General features: G+C 40.1%; 1 protein-coding gene across 17 annotated transcripts in view; it reads left to right on the top strand.

Moving 5' to 3' along the window:
• Nucleotides 1-3,505: 3,505 nt before the first annotated feature.
• Nucleotides 3,506-24,945, top strand: part of GPCPD1 (glycerophosphocholine phosphodiesterase 1) — a 46,287-nt gene continuing 24,847 nt past the window's right edge. For 2 of the 17 annotated variants that reach the window (XM_065059127.1, XM_065059143.1), the window contains exons 1-5: nt 4,192-4,377; nt 12,761-12,846; nt 16,315-16,408; nt 17,242-17,326; nt 23,507-23,582. In XM_065059127.1, coding sequence (XP_064915199.1) covers nt 12,798-12,846; nt 16,315-16,408; nt 17,242-17,326; nt 23,507-23,582 — 304 coding nt within the window. In that variant the 5' untranslated portion in view covers nt 4,192-4,377; nt 12,761-12,797. Of the gene's footprint in view, nt 3,759-4,097; nt 4,430-4,897; nt 4,963-7,090; nt 7,154-9,241; nt 9,293-12,760; nt 12,847-16,314; nt 16,409-17,241; nt 17,327-23,506; nt 23,583-24,945 lie in introns of those variants that run through there. The other 15 variants (XM_065059141.1, XM_065059128.1, XM_065059137.1 and 12 more) reach the window with 15 other exon arrangements.

Here is a 24,945-nt window from a genome sequence, read left to right as displayed (position 1 = left end):
AGCACAAACTTGATCATCGTTCTTAATTAGCTGCTTTTGTTTTATTCAGCAAGACCAAGAGGTAGTGCAATGGAATTATTCACAGGAATAAAGTTATTACAATTTGTATTTCAGTGAAAGGCTTAAGAACAAGGCAAGATAGGGATCTCACAGGTTGAGGCAGAGAACAGAGCAGAAGACTTGCCTCAACCCAAAGAGCAGTCCTACTGATGCAATCATGGTAACAGTAATTGTTTAGAGAAAATAATAAAACAAAAAACCCCAACATTTCTTCCATTTGAAAAGCCTTATCAATTATGGAATGAAGAACATTATCTCTGATTTTGACAAACAGAGTTAGCCCTTGAAAGTTGCTGTGACAAATTATGCTGTGTAGAATCGGCTGTTTCTCTTAATGCAGAATAGAAATTCCTGCTCACATTCTTTCCAAATGAATGAATATATACTTGAAGAATTAAAACATTTTGTCTTTGAACAGAATGTCAGAGTTTAGCTGATATCAACCACATTAGTTTACAAGGAGAAAAAGAGAATTTTCTAGCATTTCAATTCAGCGGATTATATTAGCTTTTCTTATCTTACCAAAGTAGTAGGGGGATGTAAATCTCCAATAGAATGAACACATGAGTATTTCATTAATCCATTTAGGGCTTAAATTGCAACTTTTTGCTACAATGAATTAGGGCGGGAAACACAATAATAGTTTTGACTGGTTGCAGACATTTTCTGGAATAAACACTAGGGCTGAAAGAGACCACGTGTTACACTTCCAGTTCTTGACAAAAATTTAATGATACTGTTTCATAACATGATGCTGGCACCACAAAGAGCCATTTTTGAAAAATTTAACAAAACAAACCATGTTAGAAAGTGTTAAATTCTATCCCAGCTTTACAACAAATTGCTTAAACTAATAAATATTTTAAAAGGCAAGAGAACACAAGTAGGCAATTTCTTTTCTAAATAGTATTTCTTCTAAAGTTTCTTCTTCCTTTCTTCAGTACACTGATCACACATGTAGAAATGATAGCTCCTAATGTTTACTTAATTACTAAGGGTTTGTAACTAGGACATTTCACATTCTTGTTTAACAAGATTCTCACTTTCTGACAAGCATTTTTCACCTACCCTCCCTCTTCCTTAGCCAGAGGAATTCCTCATGTGTTTTTGATTTCAAAACAAACTGCTTTCAGCTTTACTGCACACCTCCCCTCGCCCTTTTTTAATTTAAGCATGGTACTCTGATCCTCCAGTACTTATATAAAGACCTCAGCAATTCAGAAGTATTGCATACTATTCTGGTATAGAACATCTGATATTTTCCCTACAACATCCAGGTCCATGTGACAAATTACTTATAAACATGGCTGGATTTGCAGGGCATGAATGAATGGAAAATAGTCCTCTGTTTATTTAAACAATGGATAGAAGGAAAGCACAGAGCAGCATATTAGCAATAGCACTAAATCCCAATGCAAGACAGGATAAAGGGGCTTCTCCACACATACGGACTGCAGCTTCTTTACCAGCTGACACAAGCTGTATAAAGCAGAATCCAGTTCCTTATCACACTATTTATGCAAGCTTACTATTAGAATGACTGGACTCGTCATACTGTCACAACTCCAAAGCTCTGCTGCAAAATGGAGCACCAGCTCCCCCAAAAAAAAGCAGAGGAAAACATTTTCCCTTTATTTGCTAATACGTTTTTGAGTGAATTACAGTGGGACAGCTTTTTTCTCAGTAAATCAAGTCTCGGGAAAGCCACAAAGTTGTAGTGCCAAACACAACTATCTTTTAGTGCAGCAAAGCCGCCCAAGGTCTTCATCCAAGGGTCTGGTCTCAGCCAACCTGAAACTGAGACAAGTATCACACTTTGCCTGGGTCTTCGAAACCCCAGCATGGACATTCCCACACTGATATGCCTTGGTGGCATTGTTAAAGAAATGTTCTTGACCCCAGGTTTGATGGCACAGATGAGAAAAAACACCACTTCTCTGACTTAATGAGCCAGCAGGGAGTTTTCTTCTGCAAAGGGAAACCTGCACCAGACAGCTCTGAGATCACACAATCACAGGATGGTTGAGGGGGCAATGGACGTCTGGAGGTCATCTGGGCCAAGAGCCCTGCTCAGGCAGGGCCACCTAGAGTTGGTTGCCCAGGTCTATGTCCATCCATTGCCCAAGACGGGGGGGGAATGGCTGTTTTAACCTGTGTTAAAAAAATGCTCTTGACCCTAGGTTTCCCCTGGCATAGTCTCAGATCACAGAATGTCAGGGATTGGAAGTGACCTCAAAAGATCATCCAGTCCACTCCCCTGACAGAGCAGGAACACCTAGATGAGGTTACACAGGAATGTGTCCAGATGTCTGTGCTTAAAAAAAAAAAACAAAACAAACTAATTTAATCAAAAGATAAAAAACAAATCGAAAGATACAGCAAAGAAACAGTCTGGGCTGGGCGCCTCTCAAGGGGAGGGACCCTGAGGCAAAAGAGGCTTGGGCTTTTAAACCCTCACAATCTATGCACCCACTCTTTACATGTCCTTCACACTCTGTCCATGCCTGATGGTAAGTGTGGGTCTGGGGCTTCTTTGTGTCTTATTGGATGCTGTTTCTCCATCCCCCAGGCAACCTTTTTACTAGCTGGTTCGCAGCCTCTTCTGACAAGAGTTTCCTCTCTCTCCTGGTGCTGGTCTTCAGGGCCCCTCCATCAGTCACCAAGCAACCATGACTTGTGGCCTGGAATTCCAGTGAGTTGGCCACTTATGCTAAAATAGTTATTCAAACAAAAGAATACAGCTAGGAGAATAGAATCCAATTAAAAATTTAGTTTGATTAAACTTAATCTGCAACATGCTTTCAGCTGTACCATGAATGACAGCCCATTTGCTTATACGACCAGGCACACAGGCAAGCCTGCAGAGCCTGCCAAAAGCAGAGGGGCTCCCTGGGAGCCTCGACCCAGCTGTGTGGTGGGCCAGTTCCTGCCACCCCACATTTCAGTAGGCAAGGGAGGCTGCATCCTGCCAGTGGGTCTGGGCCACATGCACAAGCAGGGGCTCTGAAAAACACTCATGGAAATAAACAGCCACCAACAAATATCAAATCCACAGCAACCAAAGCCTTTCTCAAGAAAGGTATGCTGTCTGTCCCTCCATACCACAAGAAAAGTCATTGTGCCCATGATGCCATGAGCTCACAGCTGGCCTGTCATTGCAACCCAACAGCACCTCGAGGAAAGAGCTACCTGCCCCTGAGCAGCCCGCACCCTCCCAGGCTGGGCACTGGGGACCCAGCCTGAGGCAAAGTGACCTCAGGGGGTGAGTAGGTGATGGCGGTGGAATCCTCCCTTGCCTCAGCAAGGCCCTTTCCCAGCCCTTAGCCCTGTCCGCACAGCCACCCCACCGGCCCCGGGGAACGGGCCCCCAACCCGGCCCCTTCGGACGCCCAGCGCTTTCGAGGAACAGCCCTTCCTGCTCGCTTCTGATTGGCTGCAGTAGGAAAGGCGGGGCCGAAGCTGCGGGGAGTGACGTCACGCGAGGCAGCCGCTCCCCGGCCCGGCCGGGGGCAGCTGGAACCGGTTGGCGGGCGCCCCATCCCCCGCGCTGCCAGGCGGCCCTGGGCAGCGACTGCGGACACCGGCTTCCGGGAGGAGGAACAGCGAGCTGGGCAGCGCAGGTTGGGAAGCCCGGTGCAGCTCTCCGCCAGGCTAGCCCACGCGGCCGGCCGGGACCCGCGGGGGCGCGGTGGAGGACGGTCGGTGCGCGCTCCTGAGGAGACCTGGGGCCTGAGGGGGGTCGGTTCGCGCCCCGGTGGCGGGAGGGCGCTGCGGGAGCAGTGCCGCGCGCCCCGCGGGAGGTGTGGGGGGAACGATGTCCGGCACTCGGTCGGTTGCGATGCGGGGCATTGCTGGTGCCCGGCCCTGGGAGGAGCTGGGGGGCGGAGCTCCGCCTGTCCCGCGCGGCCGCCCCCTCCCAGCGCCCCGGCTCCTCTCGCCGCCACGCCTTTCCTTAGCCCCGCCCCCTGACCCCACCCTAGGGCTTTCGAGGGAAAGACACGGTCTTCCCACCCTTCCCGCTCTTTCCTTACTGAGTGCGGCGGGGAGGGCGGAGCCGAAGGCGCGGGCAGTGACGCGTCGGCAAGGGGAGGTCACATGGGGCCATCTCCTCCGCGCCGCTCCGCCCCCTCTCCGGCTCGGCCGGAGGCAGCTGGAACCGGTTGGTGGCCGTGCCGCCCCCTCCCCTCCCCTCCGCTGTCAGAGGGCCCTGGGCAGCGGCCACGGACCCCGGGGGCGAGAGGAGGGGCAGGGAGCCCGGGCAGCGCCGCCCGCAGCCCTGCACAAAGGGGCTGGGAGCCGGGAGAGGCGCTTGGCCAGGTCGGCGCTGCCGGGCGGGTGTCGTGGTGGGGCTGTGCGGCGGCAGCGGACGGTTCGTGCGTGGTCCTGGGGGGGTTCGACTCGCGCCGCGGTGGCGGGAGGGCGCGGGGGAAGCCGTCCCTGGGGGTGTTGTGAGCTGAGAGGAGGGATGGCACTCGGCCCTGAGGGGATACGGGACACGGGTGCACGGTCGGGCTGTGGCATGGCGCCTGCAGCTCCCCTGGAGGGGATGGCTGTGTGCCCTGTGGCGGGAGGAGAGGGGCTGCGTGCCGCCGGGGTGACCGAGGTGCCGCACGGTCCAGAGCAGGCGCATCGTTCCGGGAGGGCAACAGGCGCTCGCGGCGCTGCGGCGGCCGGGCTGTCACCTGGCGAGCATGGCTTGGCGAGCTGCCGGGCCGGGACACGCCGGATCCGTTTATTAACGTCCCCGCTGAAAGCCCTCGCCCGGGGCGGTCGCGCAGCTGCCGCATTATGTAAGCGGCCGGGACGGGGCGGGCCCGAGGACGGGGCGGGCCGCCTCCCGCGGTGCTGCGCTGTGCGGGGCTTGCGGTGGGGCCGCTGCCCGCGGCGGGTGGAGAGCGGTCGGTAGGTCCGGTCGGTCTGGCGGGCCAGTGGGGTGCGGCGGGCGGGTTGGTGCGGGTGCGTGTGTTCTGCTCTTTGTCTCTGATCTGGACCAAAGGAACACATTAACAATACTAACAGCTTGTGTTCTATTCCTGATCTCCTATGACTAATAAGACAACTCCAGATTAACTTTGTTATTTGCTTCCTAACCAGGCTGTGGCAGGAGGTGCAGATTCATTTTCCCATATTTTCTTTTTTTTTTTCCCTTTTCAATCGATAGGTTGTCTTGCAGGGTGTTAGTGTTTTAATTTGTTAAAGCATGCACTGTTAGATGGAGATTTCACTTCAAAATACTTTAAAAGTTAATGGTACAGTGAAATAGTTGACAAGTGGAATTATTTTTTGTCATAAAATATCTTTTTCCTTATAGACTCTTATATGTATTTCTATTGTAGCACTGTTCTCTGTAAAATAACTATAGAAAGTACTAAAAAATCAGAGGACTTCTGTTTGTCTTGAATAGAAACTGCTAGTCTAAACTGCTACAGAATCTCTTAGTAAAGCAGGTTGTTCCTCAATAAAATGGATACTGGCTTTGAAAAACCTTTTAAAAAGTTGTTTGTTGTTGTACTGGGAGCTGTGGGAAGCATTAGATGTGTTGTTTGTCCGTGTCATTTCTAAGTGTGGAATGTTAGTATGATTACAAAGATCTAAATTACTACTTGTTGTTAAGATCTTGTCGGCCACACGTTAATAATAAACAACACGTCAGCAAAGAGAAATCAAACCGAGGCTGTTATACTTTGCTTGCAAATATATCCCAGCCATTTCCTGTCTTTTTCAAGAACTTTGTCTATGAAGCTGTTGTGACATAGCTGAGACAGAACAGTCTGTGTCATGCACAAGTAGTTCAGAAATGCTGAAAACCATTGAGTTCCTGTTATTTAAAACAAAGCAGATGCATTATAGGTGAACATAGTGTGTCAGGTAGGAATCTTGTGTTTGATTACCATGTCTGACTCAGCCTTGCAAACCATTAAATTGATACTGAAAATAGGATCTCGAATGTATTTTTCTCTGTTGCTATATACTAACGTGATGCTGTTTCAAAACAGTACTCAGGCTGTTCTTTCTGCATGTCAGCATAGCCCTGTTGGTAAAATTCCTGCCTTGCGTCAGAACAGCATGTCTAAGTATTGTATGCAAGTTTGTTTTCTGTCCATACTGCAATGCAGTATGAGAGAGCTGCTGACTTTGTGGCTGTCCTTTCTCACACAGTCAAGGTGTGGGGGAAAGGAGGGGATGGGAAGAACCTTCTGGTTGTTTGGGTGGAAACAAGGGAATTGATGCTGTAATGTTGTTTCTAAAAATTCTCCTTCAGTCGTTAGAGTGAATGTCCTGACAAGCATATCCTCTGACCTTGCTCTAAAATCCAGGTGTTGTCAGCTGTTGTTGCTTTATTTCATTACATACCTAATGTGTTACTTTAGATGTAGTTCATAATATTCTGAGACCTTATTAGGAACAACCACAAGCAACAAAATCCGTTCTTCGTACTTCAAATTTAATCGGATTTGAATACATAACATTTAAATATTAAAGTTATAGTCTGAAGTAGCATGAATTGATATTTTTATGCTTGGGAGTCTAATGCTGTGAGTGAAAAATGACAAAACTGTTTTAAAACAGCAGTTTTGTGTGCTTAGGCTCATATATCTTCTTTGGTCAGCACAGCACCAGATCTGATGCACGGAGGATTTTTCTATTGCTGTGTACAGTACAGCTTTCAAGACTGTAAGAGGTGAATGCGGTACCTCCTGCTGCAGCGCATGGTAGTGTTCAAACGCAGGCCTCCCGAGGCGGGTGGCAGGGCTGTGGTGCCCTGCGTTGTCCCGCTCCAGCCAGCGCGCACTCCCAGCTGTCTCGTGATTTGCCTGGGGCTATGGCACCTTTCCCCTGCTTCAGCCTGGAGTTGGACCTCTCCTCGGTGTTGATAGGTCTTATGAGCCTCTACTTTTAAGGTGGTGCTTAAAATCAAAAAATTAGAAGCAAAAATGGTGCAGCCTTCTAGTCCTCGTCCTTTAGATTTTTATGTGTAAAAAAGATAGTGATATTTTGAAATAAGTTAGCATATGTTTATTTTTTGCAGTACCAGCAGTCTACGCTGTGGTCTGTGACGAAGTGTGTGCTAACAGTACACAAAAGCCTGCTTGTACGTAAATGGTCTTTATTTTTCTACAGATAACTAAGCAAATTCAGTAATATAGTGGTTAAAAATATTACTACATTAAGGACCAGATTTTCTAAAGTGTTAAAATGCATTACAGGACTATCATGGCACCTAGGTACCTAGCTGTCTGATTTTTGATTGTCTAATTACCTTTGAAAAACCCTATTAAGTACCTAATAAAAATTTATATATCTCGATATCTTAAAAAATTAACCCATTAAAAGGATAGTTTTATAAGCTGTATTTTACCCTTATTGAAAAATCTGTGTTGTGTATTATCCAGTCATCCTTAAAAATAATGTTACCCAAGAGAGTTTTGGCTTGATAGCTTTACATGAGAAATTTCTACTAATAGTTTATTAGATAGGATTTTGCGGCTTTGGGGGAGAAATTTTACACAGTGTATTTCAGTTTAAGTCTGCTGGTTTTTGGTTTTCTCATGAGCACATTGCGAAATATTGATTATCTTTAATTGACTACGTCCATGCAAAGGGTCAAAGTCTCAATGATCTGTGTTATCTAACTTCTAGGAGCTAAAATGAGTTGTTTTATGTCACACTGCATTAGATGCATCCTAGAGAGGACAGAACTTAGAAGACTTTTTATTTCACTCATAAATTGGAAGAGTGGCATTTTACTTCTCCTTTGATCTTGAAGTTAATTTGTTGTTATGAGTTCTGATTATTTTCAATATAAATCTTCCCCCCCCCCCCCCCCGCCCCCAATTTAGAAAGGTAGTGTAGAATTTCCTGAGGCTTGGTATGTCTGTCTTCCCGCTCTTCCCCCATCACATGTCAATGTGTATTTTTTTCATTCTACTGCAAAGTATAACCAACAATTCTTCAGCCTTGAGAGCCAACTCATAGTTGATAAAGTCAGCTTTTCATTCATGTCTATCTTAATATAGTTGCTTCAAGTGTTTCCTACCTAATTTTGAAAGCCATCTGTCCATACAACAACAAGAAAGTCAAAGGTCTTCAGGCTTGTAAGCCTCTGCAGGAGAAAAAAAGATCAAATTGTATTTCAAGCCTGTCAAACGTTGCCTGCCCTTAGAGCATTAGAAGCAGAGCCTTGCAAACTTAGTTGAGTTAATATTAAAAAACACTATTGTATCAAGAGAGAGTACATCATTTGCCTTTTTGAATGCTATGAATTTTTATAAGTCTAAAATTTGTTCAGTATTTGCAGCTAGGATATATCCTAGGTTTGTCCCAGATTACTTGATGTGTATTTATCTAAGTCTTGAATACTAAGTAAAAGAGATTGGATGGCAAACAGCTGGTACCTCTTAAAATATATTGGAAAGATTAAGGAAATAAAGGAGGTTTTACCTACCACCAGACCTGTAAGACAGAAGGTTCAAATGAATTTCAAGCTTGGTATTATTAAATTAAGTGCATGTTCTGGTATATTTTGACTACAACTAAAAATTATCTTGGTCTTCCTCATCCATTTGCTACCTCATTTTAGAGGAAAGCTGTGATATTTTGATACGTTAGTCGTTGACTATGTTATGCCTGGAGTCTGAAGTGTTTTATTTTCTTGGAAGTGCCTTCAGGGGTCCACGGCTGTTTGCCTTCATCTTTTAGAAGTGCACTTTTAGAATCAAGAGGGGAGAGCTTAGGTTCCCTTTTGTTTAGGGAAGTACATTAACTCCTGCTGTTCTTGTTCTCCTTCAAGTGCCCATGAAGAAGAAAAAAATGGGAAAGGAAAGCTTTAAAGGCAATATTAGAACACAGAGTACAATTTTTCTTTTGTGTTCAGCCTGCAGAATACTATGCTTAAAATTTTTGTGGCTTTTCTTGTGGGTGTATGAAGGCAAGTAAGTGGAATTCTGAAATTACAAGATGCCTAGTTGCTTTTCTTCCCATGTAAAACCAGGAGGAGAGCTTTGCCTCCTGGCAGGGGAGCCAAGATTGCGTGTGACCCAACCTACTAGGCTGTTGATCTTCCTCCTGCTGTGGAAGCCTTGCAGACAGCCTGTTTTATATAGTGAGGTTGGTTGATGGGGGCAGGGTTACCTGAGTCAAGCTTTTGAAGACAGGTCAGTACAGCCCCGGGATTCAGTCTTGCTGCTGTGCCGTCACCATCTCCTTGGGAAGTGTACAGAGATTGTGAAAGGTAAGGGAGGAGTGTGTGAGAGAGACCTGGACTGTGACATGGTGGAGGAAAGAACATAATTCTGTTGTAAAAAGAAGAAAATCTATGTAGATAAACTTTTTTTTTTTTTTTTTTAAAGTGCTGATACCATTGTGTGAATGTCTACCTGGGTGACACACCTGTTTCCTGTGAAGGCAGTGGCTGAGATTCAGGTGTTCGTTGCTTGCTTACCTGTAGTTGCAGTCCATAAAGGCTGACCACAGGGAGGATGAGGGGCAATTGTCTGCACCTGAGGCTGGTATTTGGTGGCATGTAGTTGCAGCAGATGTGAGTTCGGCTTTAATACTTTTGGATCCAAAGGTTGTTTAGAAATGGCAGTTGCGTGAGGACTTTTAGTTTGTAAATCTGCTTGGTTAACTTTGTTAATATTTGCTGACTAGGAAGTATTTAACATTTTTAATGGTTGTAACTTGTTTCAGTTCCCCTGAGCAGACAGTTATGACCCCTCTGAGCTGAGCATTCTTTACACTCTCCCAAACAGTCCATCTTTACAGGCATGGGGAGCAGAGAGGATTTTGTTATTGTCAGCTGCTTGGGTGAGGCAGTACTTAAAGTCTGAAGGAAGTAACATAGAGTTTAAAAGATTGCTTGATATCTACTGGTCAGAGGATTTGGTTGCCTAGGGTTTCTTGTAATTTGTCTATGGGAATTAAACTACTCCCTCTTCTCAGGAACAAGGAGTAAAGAGACAGTTAAACTTATGCCTTTTTTCCCCTAAAGAAAACAATTTTGTGTCATGTGTTGAAAGTAAGAATGCTTTATAAGTACATGATAATATACAACATAGACTTGATTCATTAACAAAAAGCAGATCTATTTTTTCCTTGTTGTATGTTTACATATAGTGCTCTGCTAGAAAATATGTTTCTTCAAAATGACCCTAAACATGAATGTAACTGCAATACCTGTAGCTGCAATTCTGCTAGAAAAATCATCCATGTGGTTCATGATGTACATTTGAGTTTTCCTTCTCCCAATACACATCCCTAGGGCAAGTTGAGTAGGTCTTTAAGGTAAAATGCTTTTGAGAAGAATTTTGGCAACTTTACAAACTCAGTTTATGAAAATCTTCTTACAATTAACTACTGTTATATAGAAAATTAATATTCTTTTGCTAGGTGATGTCGAAAAGCACGCAAATGTATTGCAAGTAGGTACACAGAATTTTTACAAGATTGGCTAAAAGCTTTATAGGTTTAGTAACAAGACTTCAGATTTTTTCCAGGAATGGATTGGTAGTTAATTAATTTGGAGTTAGACATGTTGGGTTTTGTCAAGTTTAGTTTGTTTAGTTTTGAGTCATGTTGCACTGGCTTTGGAAACAGCTTTTTTTTTTTTTTTTTAATTTCTTTTTTTTACAAGGCTAAAGCCTGTTCTTGCTTTGGTGAACTGGGTTCTGGCTTCAGTTGTCACTTACCTGCTTTGCAGTCTTTGTCAAGGCATTTTTGCCTACTTTATCTCCCCTTTGGCTCCTTTGTGTTTTCAGTTAAAGCGTGTCCAAGCAAGGACACTCAATGAACACAGCCAAGACCTTGAAATATTCTGGGCTATTTTAAGTGCACACTAGTAGTTTTTATTCTCTGCTTCAAATTGACACTTTTGTGTCGTACTGGACCAGTTTCACAAGTCCAGGTTTTGTTTCAGCGCTGAAACATGCTGTGTTTAATGTCTATAATAACTGCTAAAAATGAATGCTGAAATGAATGTGTCACCGTTAATGTATAGACCACTTAAGTGATGCACGTGTGACAAAGTTCATAAAGGGTGTGCTCTTCATGGAATTCCTGTTTATTAAGTGTGCATATTTCTAGCTTCAGTAGTTTGGGATTTTATAATTTACAGAAATGTTACTTATAGAAGATTACATGCAGAAATGGAATATATGACCAGAAAGATCTGTGTTGCTATAATTTTCTTGCTCTCCTTTTACCACTGAAAAGTCATCTCCCTTGATGTGGAGAGAGTGAAGGGAAGAGAAGAGGAATGTAAAGGCAGCAATTGTTAGAAAACTAATAGACTGAAAGATGAAGAGGAGGAGAAGATCCAAAAGAAAAATTGTTGGTGTTTAAATTTCAGACCTTAACTAACTTTCTGATTGCCCAGGAGGAATGATGATTGATTATGAGGTTTTTTTTTTCCTTCACTGTTAGGTATCTGACTTTAGTTTGCTTTTTGTGTTTTCAAGGCATCTGTTAAACTGCCCTGTGCCCTTTGAAGGCAAGGGCTTGTAGCAGAGCTAATGAAAGGTGGATTTTTCTCTAGTGACGTAGTTCTTCTTGTCATTATTATTAAAGCTGATATTAAAGAATTCAATATTGTGCTGAAATTATGTGTTTTCCTCCTATTCAAAAGTAGCAATAAAAGTTTTCTACTTGCTTGGTTAAAAAACAAACAAACAAGACCAAACAAACCCAAACAAAACCACAAAACAAACCACAACAAAACCACAAAACAAACCTCATGCTGTCTCCCCCCACACCCCAACAACAACAAAAAAAAACAATGCAAAGAACAATGATTTAAAGAAACGGATTATTTGAGAGCACTGTAGAGTTAATTCTGCATAGAATTAGTACGATTATTTTGCAGCCCATGTCTGAAGGGATATAGTTGGGTGATGACATTTAGTCTAGCAACACCTGGACTTGGACTTTGATGTGTCTACTGCTTTCATAAATAATACATAGGGGTATTTTACATCAATAGTATTGCAATGGAGAGAGTGAGATTCTGCCAGCTTCTTCCATTATTGTGTATTGGAGGAGAATGGAAAATTGAAGCAGTGTCAGTCTTCCAGCTACTGTCCTGGCTACAGAAGCTGTATGCGTTCCGTTCCTGCTGTGGTGATTTGAAGACTGCTTGGTGCTGCTAGTTGTTGGTGCTCCATGTGAAAGGCTGGAAGTATTGGCAGGGGAGCAGAGCGCCAGATGATGAACATTGCACTGCCTGTGACAGCAGACACCCTTTTTTTCTGCGAGGTGGTAGTGCTTGTCTATGACACCCTTCTTGTGTTTTGAAGGAGATGCTGAAGAATGCATGGGGAAACAGTCAGAAGTTACTGCTACCCAAAGGTCATAATGTTAAATGTCTTGTAATTGCCAGTGATTTCTTTGGGAGCAAAAATAGTCAAAACAAAGGTTTTTGAAAAATCTCAGCGTAAGACTGATGAATACTGCATGATACTGATACTTGAGTATGGTATTTAATTTAGTAATCCTTTTCTCGTGCCAGTGTTGCAACAGCATCTTGTGCAGCTGAGTGCTATTTTCTGAGGCTCCCGGTTGTTTGAAAGAGCTTTCAGTTTTCACTGCTCACTCAAACAGTGGCTTGCTTCCCTGTAAGTGGTGGGATTTGTTTCCTCTCGCTTAGAATAGCAACAGATGTAGTGTCTTGTTCCTGAAATGTAGTATCTTTTTCCTCCCGCTATAGGAGATTTTAACTACCCTAAGACAAAAGCTCTGCAAGTATGACCTCTTCTCAAGTCACTTTCGAAGTAAGAGCACCATCAGCACCAGGTACCCAAATCATGCTTTCTCCTTTTTATATGGTTTAACTAGAATAAAACTGAATAGAAGAATTTTCAAAAGCTGTCTTTTCTGTTTTCCTCAGAGGTAAAGAACAAGTCTGTTCAAATATCAAAATAATAAGTCATTGTAAAGTACATTAATTAAGAAATTTCACAGAGGAATTTGAAAATGTAGAACACTGAGATTTAGTGCTGATAAATTGTGCTTATTACTTTGACCTTCATCTTTAGGAACTTCAAGGAAGATCACAAGAAAAATAATTGGTGGTTGTTCCCACATTCATTTGCTTCTGCCTAACAGAAGCAGATGAATGTGGGAGCATGTACAGATGGGCAAAATTCTTGTTACAGACAAATACCAGATGGCACAAGTGTGTATTATAGTTGGGGAAAAAATGATAAAAACATTTTTAAAGTTTTGACACCTGGCCCATGTTAGACCTCTGCTGTGTGTCTTCCATTTCAATAGGAATTTGGGAACTGAACATTGACATATGATGTGGACATGAAGCCTCTAGTAAAGAGGAGTGGTTTTATAGCATTCTGGAGAAAACTTTAAAGAATAAATTGATCAAATGAGGCTGTGAAGTACTGGTGTATCTATACAGTAGAGTACTGCAAGCCATGCTCTTTTTGTCTTGCTTACGGTGTTGCTTCCAATGTTGTGACGGCACCGTCACTAGCAAAGTTGACTTCAGATGTGTAACTTCTTGTTCTGATAACACCTCGAACAAAAATTAGTGTTAGGGAGGGCTAGATCTTGCCTCAGTGGCTGGTTACAAAGAATTACATGGAAATATTACTTACTATACGTATTTACCATATGTATAGCATAAAGAGGTGACAAAGACGTATGACAGTATTGATAGTGTTGGTTCTGGTCGGGGAGAAAATATTTGAAATGCGGCAGTGACAAGATGCAGTCTTGGGAAAGAGAAGAGGTAGGTTTTCAGAGCTCTCAGCTGTTCTACAAACAGCAACATTTTCAGTTTATTTAGGAATATCATGTACTGATTTTGTCAAATCACCATGGTGAATAGTCGGTGAGACAAGAATCCTCACTCAGAGCACAAATGTGCTCCCTGTGTCCTCATCACTGTCCCTTTCTGTTGGTGTCAAAGCCAGTGGTTCCAGGCTAATTCACAGGATAAAAGGGTATCACCAGCATAGGATTAATGCTTTGACTCAATCCCTCTAGCCATACCACTTCTGGAATCAATATGGGTGATGAAGGCCAACATGTTGATATAGGTTTCTATGTGTTTGTGATGTGGAGGGCTTCACTGTTTCCTTATTCTGGTGGAAGGAAGAGTGTCACTGTTTACTGGCTGTGGCTCCTTTAGGACTTCATTGGGACACAGTCCCATACCAAGAGACTGCGAGGTGGCCAAAGATTAACTATTATGAAATAAAAAATGGAGCTTCTGGCTCCTAACTATACACAGGAATACTGTTCCAATGGAGCTGGCCCAAGCAGAGAGATTGTAGCATCAGTGACGGTGTTGGAAGGTTTGGGGCTGGGCAGAATGCTTGCACCAGCTTCCTCTTTGCTGTAGCTACAGGAGCTCTGCCAGGAGCAGCATCGGATTCCGTGGCAAGGGAAGGGGGAAGTTGTAGATCCTTGAGCTTAAAACACAAAACCAAACCAAACACCACTGAGTTGCCTTTGAAAAGGCAGTTCCAGTTTATCATGCATTTCACTCGTGCCTTTCCTGGGATAATTTAAGTATCCTGATTCATTCTTGTAGTGTAATTGTTGAAGTCAATTTAGGGGTAACTGCCCATCTTGTTCAGATGTTGCCTTTTGTGTGTTGTACCTTGCGGAATTACAAGTGTTCACTGAATGTTCACATTTGCTTAAAAAAGGAGTCCAGAAAACTATTCTAGCTCAGAACCCAAGGGAATGGCAGGAAGATGTGCCAGGGGAGGTTTAGGTTGGACATTATTAGGAAAAGTTTCTTCACCCAGAGGGTGGTGGAGCACTGGAACAGGCTCCCCGGGTAGGTGTCATGGCCCCAAGCCTGACAATGTTCAAGAAGAGACTGGACAACACCCTCAGACACATGGTGTGAACTGTGGGTTTGTCCTGTGCAGGGACAGGAGTTGGACTCGATGATCCTTGTGGGTCCTTCCAACTCAGGACTTTCTGTGATTCTATAATAGCTGTTACTAAGACCAATATAATTTAGGTAGCACCTCAGAGGTCGGCCAGCATGTACACTAAGATGTACTAAATGCTGCTATTTTAAAGGGTCATTAAAAGAATTTTTGCTTCTCTTTTAATATATGCAGTCAGAAATTCTGACTGTGCAGTATTCAGGTAGTCTTCCCTCTCCCCTTTATCTCCTCCCTGCAAAAACAAACCATAATGTGCCTCAGTACAGAATGAAAAAGGTAAAGCACCTGACCTAGCCAATTGTGTGCAGTGAATTGCATAGTAAGTATACTCATACAGCTGTTTTTTGTCTGCATTTGTATGCTTATAGCAAGTATCCAAAAAGCTTTTTCTTTTTTTTTTTTTTTTTTTATGGATTGGACCAAATATTCCATTTAAAAAGGGATTGTAATTCAAGATGTTCTCCAAAATTATTTCAGCAAGCTGCTTTTAGGAACAAATGATGTTACTTAATTCCTGATTTTTGTAGATTTTTTGCAACCACGGGGTCTGCAGGGGTTTCTTTCATAAACAATCTTGGTGCTGATCTCTTACTAGATTAACCCCTATAATGGGGAAAAAAAATTGACACAATTTTAGAGGCACATGGACTTCCTCAAAACTGTTAATTCAGACTTTAAAGTTCCAGCTGTGATACTTGGTTTAATAAAAGGTATACATACAAAGATATACTTGCCTACTTTGTATCTTCAGATTACTGTGGTTCCAACGCTATTGCTACTGCCATCCCAGTTTGAGGAATGGAAATCACCATCAGAGATGCTTGTATCTTCCGTTTGTTAAGACTACTACTTCTTTGCTTCAGACTTTTCAGCTATCAATTTGATTCTTGCTTTTCCAGTTGATGCGCTGTGCAGAGTAGCTCTGGATACCCTCTCTCCTTTTTTCTTAAATGTTCCTCTTGCCCCCAATTAAGGGACTAATTTGACTGTAGCCGAACTGTCTTATGTCTGATTTGGTTTAAGTGTGAATTTGTTTGAAACTTTACATTTAGGTATTTCATTTGAGAGGCTGAAGTAAATATCTGTGTTCTGTTCGTGATTGTTTATTTTATTTGCATGTGGTTTAAAAGTTGCTCAGATGCTCTGGTAGTTCTTACATTTTGCACAGCAAGATTAAAAGGTTAATCACATCGTACCTAAATATATTTAAAACTTCACATTTTCTTTTTCTGCAACAGATTTTTTTTTATTGTGTCTAAAAGCATTGTTAAAACCCTGGGAAAGCAAAATAGTAGTTTGTCCTTTCCATCTGTATTCATAATTGTTCTTCTGTTTGGAGTTTTTCTAGGAGAGGTTTTTGCAATATGTGGGAGCTGCAGTGTTCTGGGAAATTGGAATCCTCAACTTGCAGTGGTCCTCCAAACTGATGATCGGTAGGTTGGGTGTTTTGGTTTTTATACTTGTTCCTTTTGAAGTAGCTGGAGTTCTGGCTTTGAGTTTGTAAACTATTGAGCGACACCTACTGTTAGTAAAACTCACCGGAATTTCTTATGATGCCCTTGAACATTTTGAATGCTTAGGAATGTGTCTAAGAGAATGTTTAACTTCGGTGTGATTTTCTAGTTACAGGTAATGCTTCTACCATTGTAGCTGGCATATTTCAGTAGTTCAGTTGTAGACATTTTTAATAAGAAACTGCTATGGATAATTCTTAGTCCAATAACTACACAGCAAGTTATAGGAGAGGTTTATAGTGCTTACTTTCTTTTTAACATACACAAGTTAGTATTGTGGCTGCAAAATGGGGAGAAGATTATTTAAAATCAGAGTTGCATTAAAACTCTTAAGTGGTTTGTGTGCATATAAACATGAGTGTACATGAAGAAAGTTTAAATAGAGGAATTCAGTGTTTTCTTAAAATGGTGCCCTGCATATCACTGTATGTTACAGGAAAATAGGGCTCACATGATGTATTTATAATACTGTTGGTGACTTGCTGTGTGATCTTGGATGAGTCCCTGAATTATTTCATCATATTTTCCCCATCTGTTAAATAAGGATGAGAATTCTTGCTCCTTTGGAGCACTTCTGTTGATTAGAAAGTGCAGTTTCAGTTCTAAGCATTTATTATGCTTTGTGCATGTTTGGCTAAGTTACCTTGGAAAACCTTTCTTGCAGCTAAACTTCATTGTAGAATATCACTTAAGACAGACATGTCTAAAATGGCTGCTAGCCTGTATTTTCAATCTTTTTATTTTCTACGCAGTCAATTATGGAAAACTACTGTAGAGCTTCCTAGAGGAGAACCTGTGCAGTATCGGTATTTTAAAGGATACTTCCTAGAACCTAAGGTATGTACAACCTTTTCTATGTTAAGTTGGCTCATCTCTAATAAAAAACACCCTTATGTATAGTAAACAGGATTTTTCTGAGTTGAAGTTGAGTTTTTAGAAATAAATCTTAAATTGCAAAATATGAAACATCAAAACTTGTGGAAATACAAGCAGTTCACTTCTGGAAATAGAAGACAATATACTGTTAACTGTAATGATTTTTGTGAAATTGCCTTTTCTCTTTTACCAGTGTTAGTGTTTTAAAAATTCCAGTTGTAGTGAAATGCCTGACATTATAATAAAGCTTATATGATATGGTGAAGTTATAGCCCCATTATAACTAATGATAACAACTTCTTCACTTCAAATTGTATATGGACTTACGGAAGACAAGGATCTCTAGCATGGAAGCAAGCAATAGAAGGAGAAAAATTATTAGTGTGAGCAGGTGTATTTAAATTTGTCTAAACTACTACAGTTTTTAAAATTATTTCAGATTTTTGGTGAAGCATGAGAAGTATTAACTAGCTTTTGGGCTGCATAATTAACATATGTTAATCTCTTGGAGTGAAAAGGTCAGACAAGGAATGGGGCATCCTAGTATTTTCTCTAGGTTTGTATATAGGTATTTGCATGACTTGGGGGGGAAAAAACCCAAGAGACAGGCACACATGTATTTTTACAGGTATTGATGTCAAAATTGCATGTGAGTTGAATCTACGTGGCAGTATACTGGTCTGTAAAAATCCAGCTAGGGTAAATGGGAAGTTCTTCAGACTAGGAATGAGACTGCATCCAGAAAAAAAATTTGGACTAAGTTGTGAAAATAAGCAGCTATTCTTTACCTGTTTTTCTCGATAACAAGTATTATAATATCTTTAAATGGGTTATTTCTTACAGTTATCTTTGCTGTCTTTCTTACTCTATTAATATCCTGTAGCTATTCACCCTGGCCTTTAGTTCTTCGTTGAAATTGGGATTATGAAGGCTGTAGCTAAATGTGCAAAATGACTTGCAGTATCATCCATCTATATCTTTTAAATATTTTAAGTTACTGTCAAGCGCATGTGTTTTTTTGTCAGCTGGACTAGCCTTTCAGTGAAAAAAAAGTTTGACACACAATTCTGTTTGTTTTTTTTTTTTTTATTACAGCGTATGAAATAGTCTAATCTGAAACTGATGTTTAAGTTGTTACTCTGAGGCGAAAGAAGGGAAAATCAATAATAGATTTCTTTTTCTGAGGCCAAAAGTAGATCAGTTCTTACAGCCTAGAGGCTCTGATGGAACTCTTACATTTTTTTGCAAAAGCCCATAAGTTTAAAATAAAAGCAACAGCATGGTAGGAAAAAACACACTTAGTGAGTACAGATTGGCAGAAAATGTGCTCATAGGCCACACAATTTCTGTTTTAACATTTGAAAAAGTTTACGATATGTATTGGTGAGTGTGTTTCTTTAAGTAGGTGCTCTGTATCGTGCATGCTTTATGTACCGTGTGATGCAGAGTCTGCCAAGGTAAGTATACATTTTATGGAATACCAGCATAAAGAGCTACTATGTATAAAAAGGAGGAAAAAAGAAAATCACTTTACAAAACGAAGTATGTAAATTGCCAGGGTACATAATTATCCACTTAGTGGTGTCCAGCCTTTACCTTTTAAGTGTACAGGACTTTTATTCCTTACGATGTAAAGTTTCTTGAAAAAAATAATTCCACCTACAATGTTTTCTTTTTGTAAATTTTCTGAAGAAAATGAAAAAGCAAGATCCTTTAATCCTAACAGGAATATAATGCGCAATGTAGTGCAGATGAGACAGTATATGGAGGACTCTGGTATTAACAACTCTGAGAAGGAAAAGACAGTTCTAAGTTAAATTATTATGAATATTTTTATTTTGGTTTTTTTTTTTCATTACTCATTGCTATGATTAATCTCCTAAATTTGATAGACTTGCAATATATGATCCCTCAGACATTAACTTTTTATATCAGCACAATTGTGTGTGTCATGGTCTGTAGTAGGATAACTTAAATACATCTTAAATATATTTTAAGGTCCGAATATGTGAATTTGACACCACATGATTGATTAAATCACTCTGAAGACAGATCCAGCTGAAGTTACTGTTCCTTTCTTGACATGGATATGGTGGCAAAGCTGGCGATAATACATGTTTATACACAGAAATTATAGTTCTTATTATCCAAAATATTGCCACAGACTAGATGTGAAAATGGATAGAGTAATTCACATTTTGAAAACAAGCAAACAAAAAACCCCACAAAACCAAAATCACACAACAAAACCAAAAAAACCCCACCAAACAAATAGAAAAGTATTTTTCTTACTTCCCTGTGAAAAAAAACAAGTCATAATTTGATCTTTGTTATTTTGCTTGAAGGGTAGTACACTATCATGGGAAGTTTGGTTTGTTTGCACTGAAGCATTTTGGTGTTAACATGATTGTGGTTACATAAAGTGTTTTTTTTTTTTTATACTCTATATTGAAATTCATAGAATTCATAGAATTTTTGTAGGAATGCAAGTAAATGAATGTATACACAGAAAACATTGTACTATAAAATTGGTGCAAGTCTTGGCTCCTGCATACCAAGAGCTTTTACTATGTTGTAAACATTTTAAGGACAATATGAGAGTAATTGTAAACATTTTAAAATAAAAATAAATACATACACGTGATGAAATAAGACAGTAATTTAAACTATTTTGCTCAAGGCTTGCCCTTTTCGTAAACATAGTCTAGTACCAGTTACCTTACTGTGAGAATCTTCCCATGTTTTATTTTACACGTACCTTCTGTTTGTTGCGGGAGGAGTGACCCACCAAAACCCCCTTGGCTGGAATTTAAATCTTTTGTATATTGTATGTTTTAGGAGGATGTTATCATATGTATTGTTTGCATGATGCATATCGAAAACCTTGGTAAATACATGCCTTATTCTATTAAGCTATGTTCTATATTTCTTTTTCGAACAGTAAATAAACATGCAAGTTTAGGGTTATTTCCTTCAAGGAAAGTGTGAAAGAATTAAGCTATCTGTGCATGTAGCATGCCTTTAAAGCTGCATTGGTGTACATTTTTCACACTTGTAAGAATATTGTTTAATTTTAAAGGTTTCAAATGAGACTTAGATTTACTTTTCTAAAATGAAAGTAAATCTAGTGCTTGGAATATAATAATAAAGGTGAAACCTAGGTCTAGACTCAGTAATGTCTTTAACATCTAAGTGACTTAGAAAAGGTTTTGTTAGACTAATAACATGTGGTTAACCTGATAATAACACAGGAACACCTCTACCATGTCTGTGCTGAGACAGCAGATTGTGTGTTCAACTATTATTGGAAATACTAAAGCTACAAAATCTCTATTTAGCCCAGGACTTTTGGCAGGAATGGCTTTGGTTGATTGTTTAGTTTTGTGCATAATTACTGGTTCTTATATAGTACAGAAGTCCAGGGAGATTTTTGTCAGAAATCCAGCATCAGCAAAATCCAGCATCAGCAGTTAGGTCTAATATTTTTACCTGTTTCATGTTGTTGAAGTAGATTGATATGCTTAAAACATAGTTTTAAGAAGTACAGTGCAGTTGGAGACTTGTAGTTATGTGTTGGGTTTTTTTCCTAATGCCTACTCTGTTATGTTGCCTTGGATCAGGAAGTTTGGAACTGCCCTCCTAAATTATTATTTAACCATCCATGGAAGTGCTTTCGCTTTTTAATTGTGTTGAGCACCCACGCACTTAATGCAGAGTGTGCAGCACACTGCTTTGAACCTTTAGAACATTAAACAAGCATTTTACCCTTAATTTCAGAGGTGCTTAATCACTACTGGGGAACTCCCCCAGCTTCTGACAATGTAAGAGGAGTTGATCTCTGTGTTAGTAGGGAGGGATCCATGCCATACAGTTCCACTTACTATAGTCTCAGCGTACTGCCCACTGGAATGCTTTATGTGACATTTGGACAGGTGCCCTTGTAAGAGTGTCCTAGCAGAGGCTTTTTAGGTAACGTTTCTGTACCGTGAATATTGGTGACACATCATTTACTTCTGCTATAGGCTGATCTGAACTGGGCTCTTTTTCAAATGTGGTCGCTGAAATTGCATCAGTGTTTTAACATCATTGTAACAATGGCTTCTGTTACATGTAATTAAAACATTATTTAAATGCCTATAAACACACAGACAGTCTGAGCAGGGATTGTGCATAATTAAATGCATAACCAGCCCACTATATTCTTTTCAGGGGGTGAAATTTTGCTGAATGTGTCCAGTGTGTTGGGCTTATTTTTGGGATAATGTTACTCTAATTCTCGTTCATAATTTTAGAACCTAAAATGAAAACGTATGATAACAGAAGTGTAAGAAATAAACTGATATTGGTACTTTAATACAGTGTGTTGGGGGTTTCTACAAGGAAAGCCTTTGCTTACCTTTTGAAGAAAACAGCTTAATCCATGTAAGAACAGATTTGCATTTTCCAGGTTTTTAAGCTACAAGTTCTGTGTGTGTTTGTGGGAGTCACTGTTGGAAAGCTTGTTAGGAATTGTTGGCTCCCTGCTGGCAAACACAGGTTTCAGCTTAGGAAACTGTGACTGTGAAATGACACTGTGGATCTGCTGTGAAAGAACTGGGAAGAAACTTTGTGATTATTTACTGTTCTATAAGTCCACAAAAGTGATCATTGTTGCAACAATGAGAAGATGGGAATTAAAACTGCCCTATAACAGGAATAAACTGAAAACAACAGTGTCATCTTATTTACATGCATTCTGGTTTTAAAGTAGAACTTTAATTGTATGTATTTTATTCTGACATGACCCATTAAGTATGGAGGCCTCTGAATTAAAAAAATGGAATTGCTTTTAGCTGAGACTGAGAGCAAACCTGTCTTATTGAGCACTTTTAAAGTATTTGGCTTTTGCTGTTAACTCATCCAAAAGCATAGTAGATTAAATGTGTTTGATATGTCAAGAAATTCCATCTGTTGCTAAGGAATTTATACAGTGAGCTGTAAGATAACAAAGCATTATGGTACTGTGTAATTAGACTGCTGAGTTTGAAGCTTGTCTGGATGTCCCTGTTGATCTGAAATCTATTTAAACCTGAAGTACTGGGACAAGTTGGCATTAAAGCTTACGTGACTGGCAGCAGTAGCAAGTCTTTTGGAAAGAAGAGTTACTTAGGCCCAGAACACCAAAATGACAAACTCTGCAGTTATTTGACAGTGGTTCTTATGACTGATGGTAACAACCACGCAATGTTAGGGAAAAGTTTTTAGGGTGACTGAGCTGGGAATCAGGATGTTCTTTTTGTTGTTAGCCAGCAGTTACCTGAAAGCTTTAACCTAGAAAGTTTCAAATGTAAATTGTTCTGAAAGAAGAGATTAAGTTACTGTTCTGATTTTCTGTCTGAGTCTTGGCTGTGTTTGCCAACAAATGTAGTCTTTTGAGGGAAGGTAATTTTTTTTCAGTGGAAGAATCTGTTTTATTGTGCTTCAATTGAAATAGACTGCAGGGGCTTTGCTGCTGGCTGATTGGACCGTATCAGTGTCTTTTTCTTTGTGAGGCAGCAAAATTCCAAGTATTCATGTTTTAATTAGATAGTGAATAATTTGCTTGCCTGTACCGCAACTAAAATAACTGTATTTCATAGACTTTGAATTAGTCAAGCAAATTTTGAGGGAGAACCCACCCCTGCAACTGTTAACTGTATGAGCAGATGCTGAGTGCTCTTTGGAATTAGAGATGTGGGTTATCTTTTTTCATAAATTGTTGCTCTAGTATCTTAAGCAAAAAGCAAGCACACTTAATGAGTTGAGAGACACTTTTTTGTATCAGAAGGCAACTAAAGTAGTCCATTGGAGTGGCTGTAAGCAGTAAATATTTAATAATTCCATGTAACTTCTCCACCCTGTCAGTCTTTGTCACAAGTTTTGTCATGTGTATACCTGACACATCAAATAGCATCATCAGCAGTTGCAGGGGTAAGAAACAAGCTTGATCTGTTTTCTTTCTTTCTTTCTTTTTCTTTCATTCTTTCTCCCTCCCTTCTTCTGTCTCTTCTCCTTTTTCTTAAATCTGTAAGTTTAGTTTACAACCATCCCAAACAGCTTCATGGGTAGAAAATCAGATATAACAAAAGAAATTATTGCAGACATTTAACTTTTAAATTACAGACTATCGATGGTCCCTGCGAAGTCATAGTTCACACGTGGGAGACTCATCTACAACCACGATCAATTACCCCTTTAGGTATGGGCATCAACTGCATCTGTTTGAGGCATATGCATAAGATTGCTAATATGCTGCACATTGGTTTAGAGGGATTGATAACTATAGTTTTAAAATAATATGTTGGAGGTATAAACTTTTTCTGTGCACAACATGGGCCTTACTCTCAAATATATATACATATATAAATAAGTAATTTAAAAATGTGATGTGAAATTCTTTGCTGCCATCCTTAAGATTATGTGGGTTGGTTTTTTGTTAATTAGGAATTATAATAATTTTCTGTAAGTTTAATTCTTTGAGACTAAGGATCCATATTATTTTTTCAGACAAAATGTGGGGAGGGGGAGGGTGTGAAGTCACTGCTGTTTTTATTTAACTACTATTTCATTAGTAAAATTTTTAAGGAAAAAATATTAATTAGACTTCTTTAAGTAAATGGATTAATGTAAATAGAAACATGAATGGGCTTATTTACCTGGCAATTTTGCAGGAATTAATTTTGCTGGAAGAAATGTTGGCATGCAGACTTACATACACCTTCCTAATGCTTTTCTGAACAGGGAAGAATGTTGGTTTTTAAGAGTGACTGGAATAACTTTTGAATGTAGCTCGTAATTTAGATCTCTTATGCTGCTATGGGATGGCATGTTTTACCTTTTCTAGCATATGAAAAATGTTATTTCCTCCACACTTAGGAGTTTACATCTATTAAATACCTTCTCATGTATTGAAAAAATGTATTTTAGAAAGAAACTAGTATAAAACTGTTTGTTAATCACAAAGAGTACCATGATCATGTTTCCCCCCGCCCTTTTTTTAACTTCAATTTGATTAGTTGTGCTTCTGTTCCTGTAAGGAGATTACGTTTCTGTAGTTGTCAGTAACTGACTAGGGCGGCAGCCTACCCCCTCTGTTAGAGTCTTGACTTTAGCTCTGAATTTGGATAACTTCATTCCAAACAGTCAGGATTTCTTTTTTTCCCAAGTAATACTCAGTGCTTCCTAAGCAGTCTTTAAGAAAATGCAGCAAAACCAGGATGTTAGCACTTGGTCATAATGGTCATAAGTTGTTGCATGTAGTTATTAAAAATTGAGGGCAGGCCTGTGATTCTTCTTATAAAAAACAGGATTAATGGCTATAGAGACAAAATTTTGTTAAGATATATGTTTTGAGAAACATATAGTTTGTTTAGACTACTACAGTTCTGTAATGGTGGTCAATTTACTTAGTGCCTTAAGGTTTCGGTTATTAGAGCATTGGAGAGAGGGTAACAATAGAAATATTTGTCAAATGAGCATTTTGAGTATTTCATTGTAGATTGGTTTCTGCCACATGGGCAGAATAAGCATTTTAATTGTGACTAGATTTAGAAGCTTTAACT

Source organism: Columba livia, chromosome 3 (genome assembly GCF_036013475.1).
Source record: "Columba livia isolate bColLiv1 breed racing homer chromosome 3, bColLiv1.pat.W.v2, whole genome shotgun sequence".
NCBI lineage: Eukaryota > Metazoa > Chordata > Aves > Columbiformes > Columbidae > Columba > Columba livia.
Note: the sequence above shows the minus strand (reverse complement) of the source record. Positions and strands in the feature narration are given on the sequence as shown.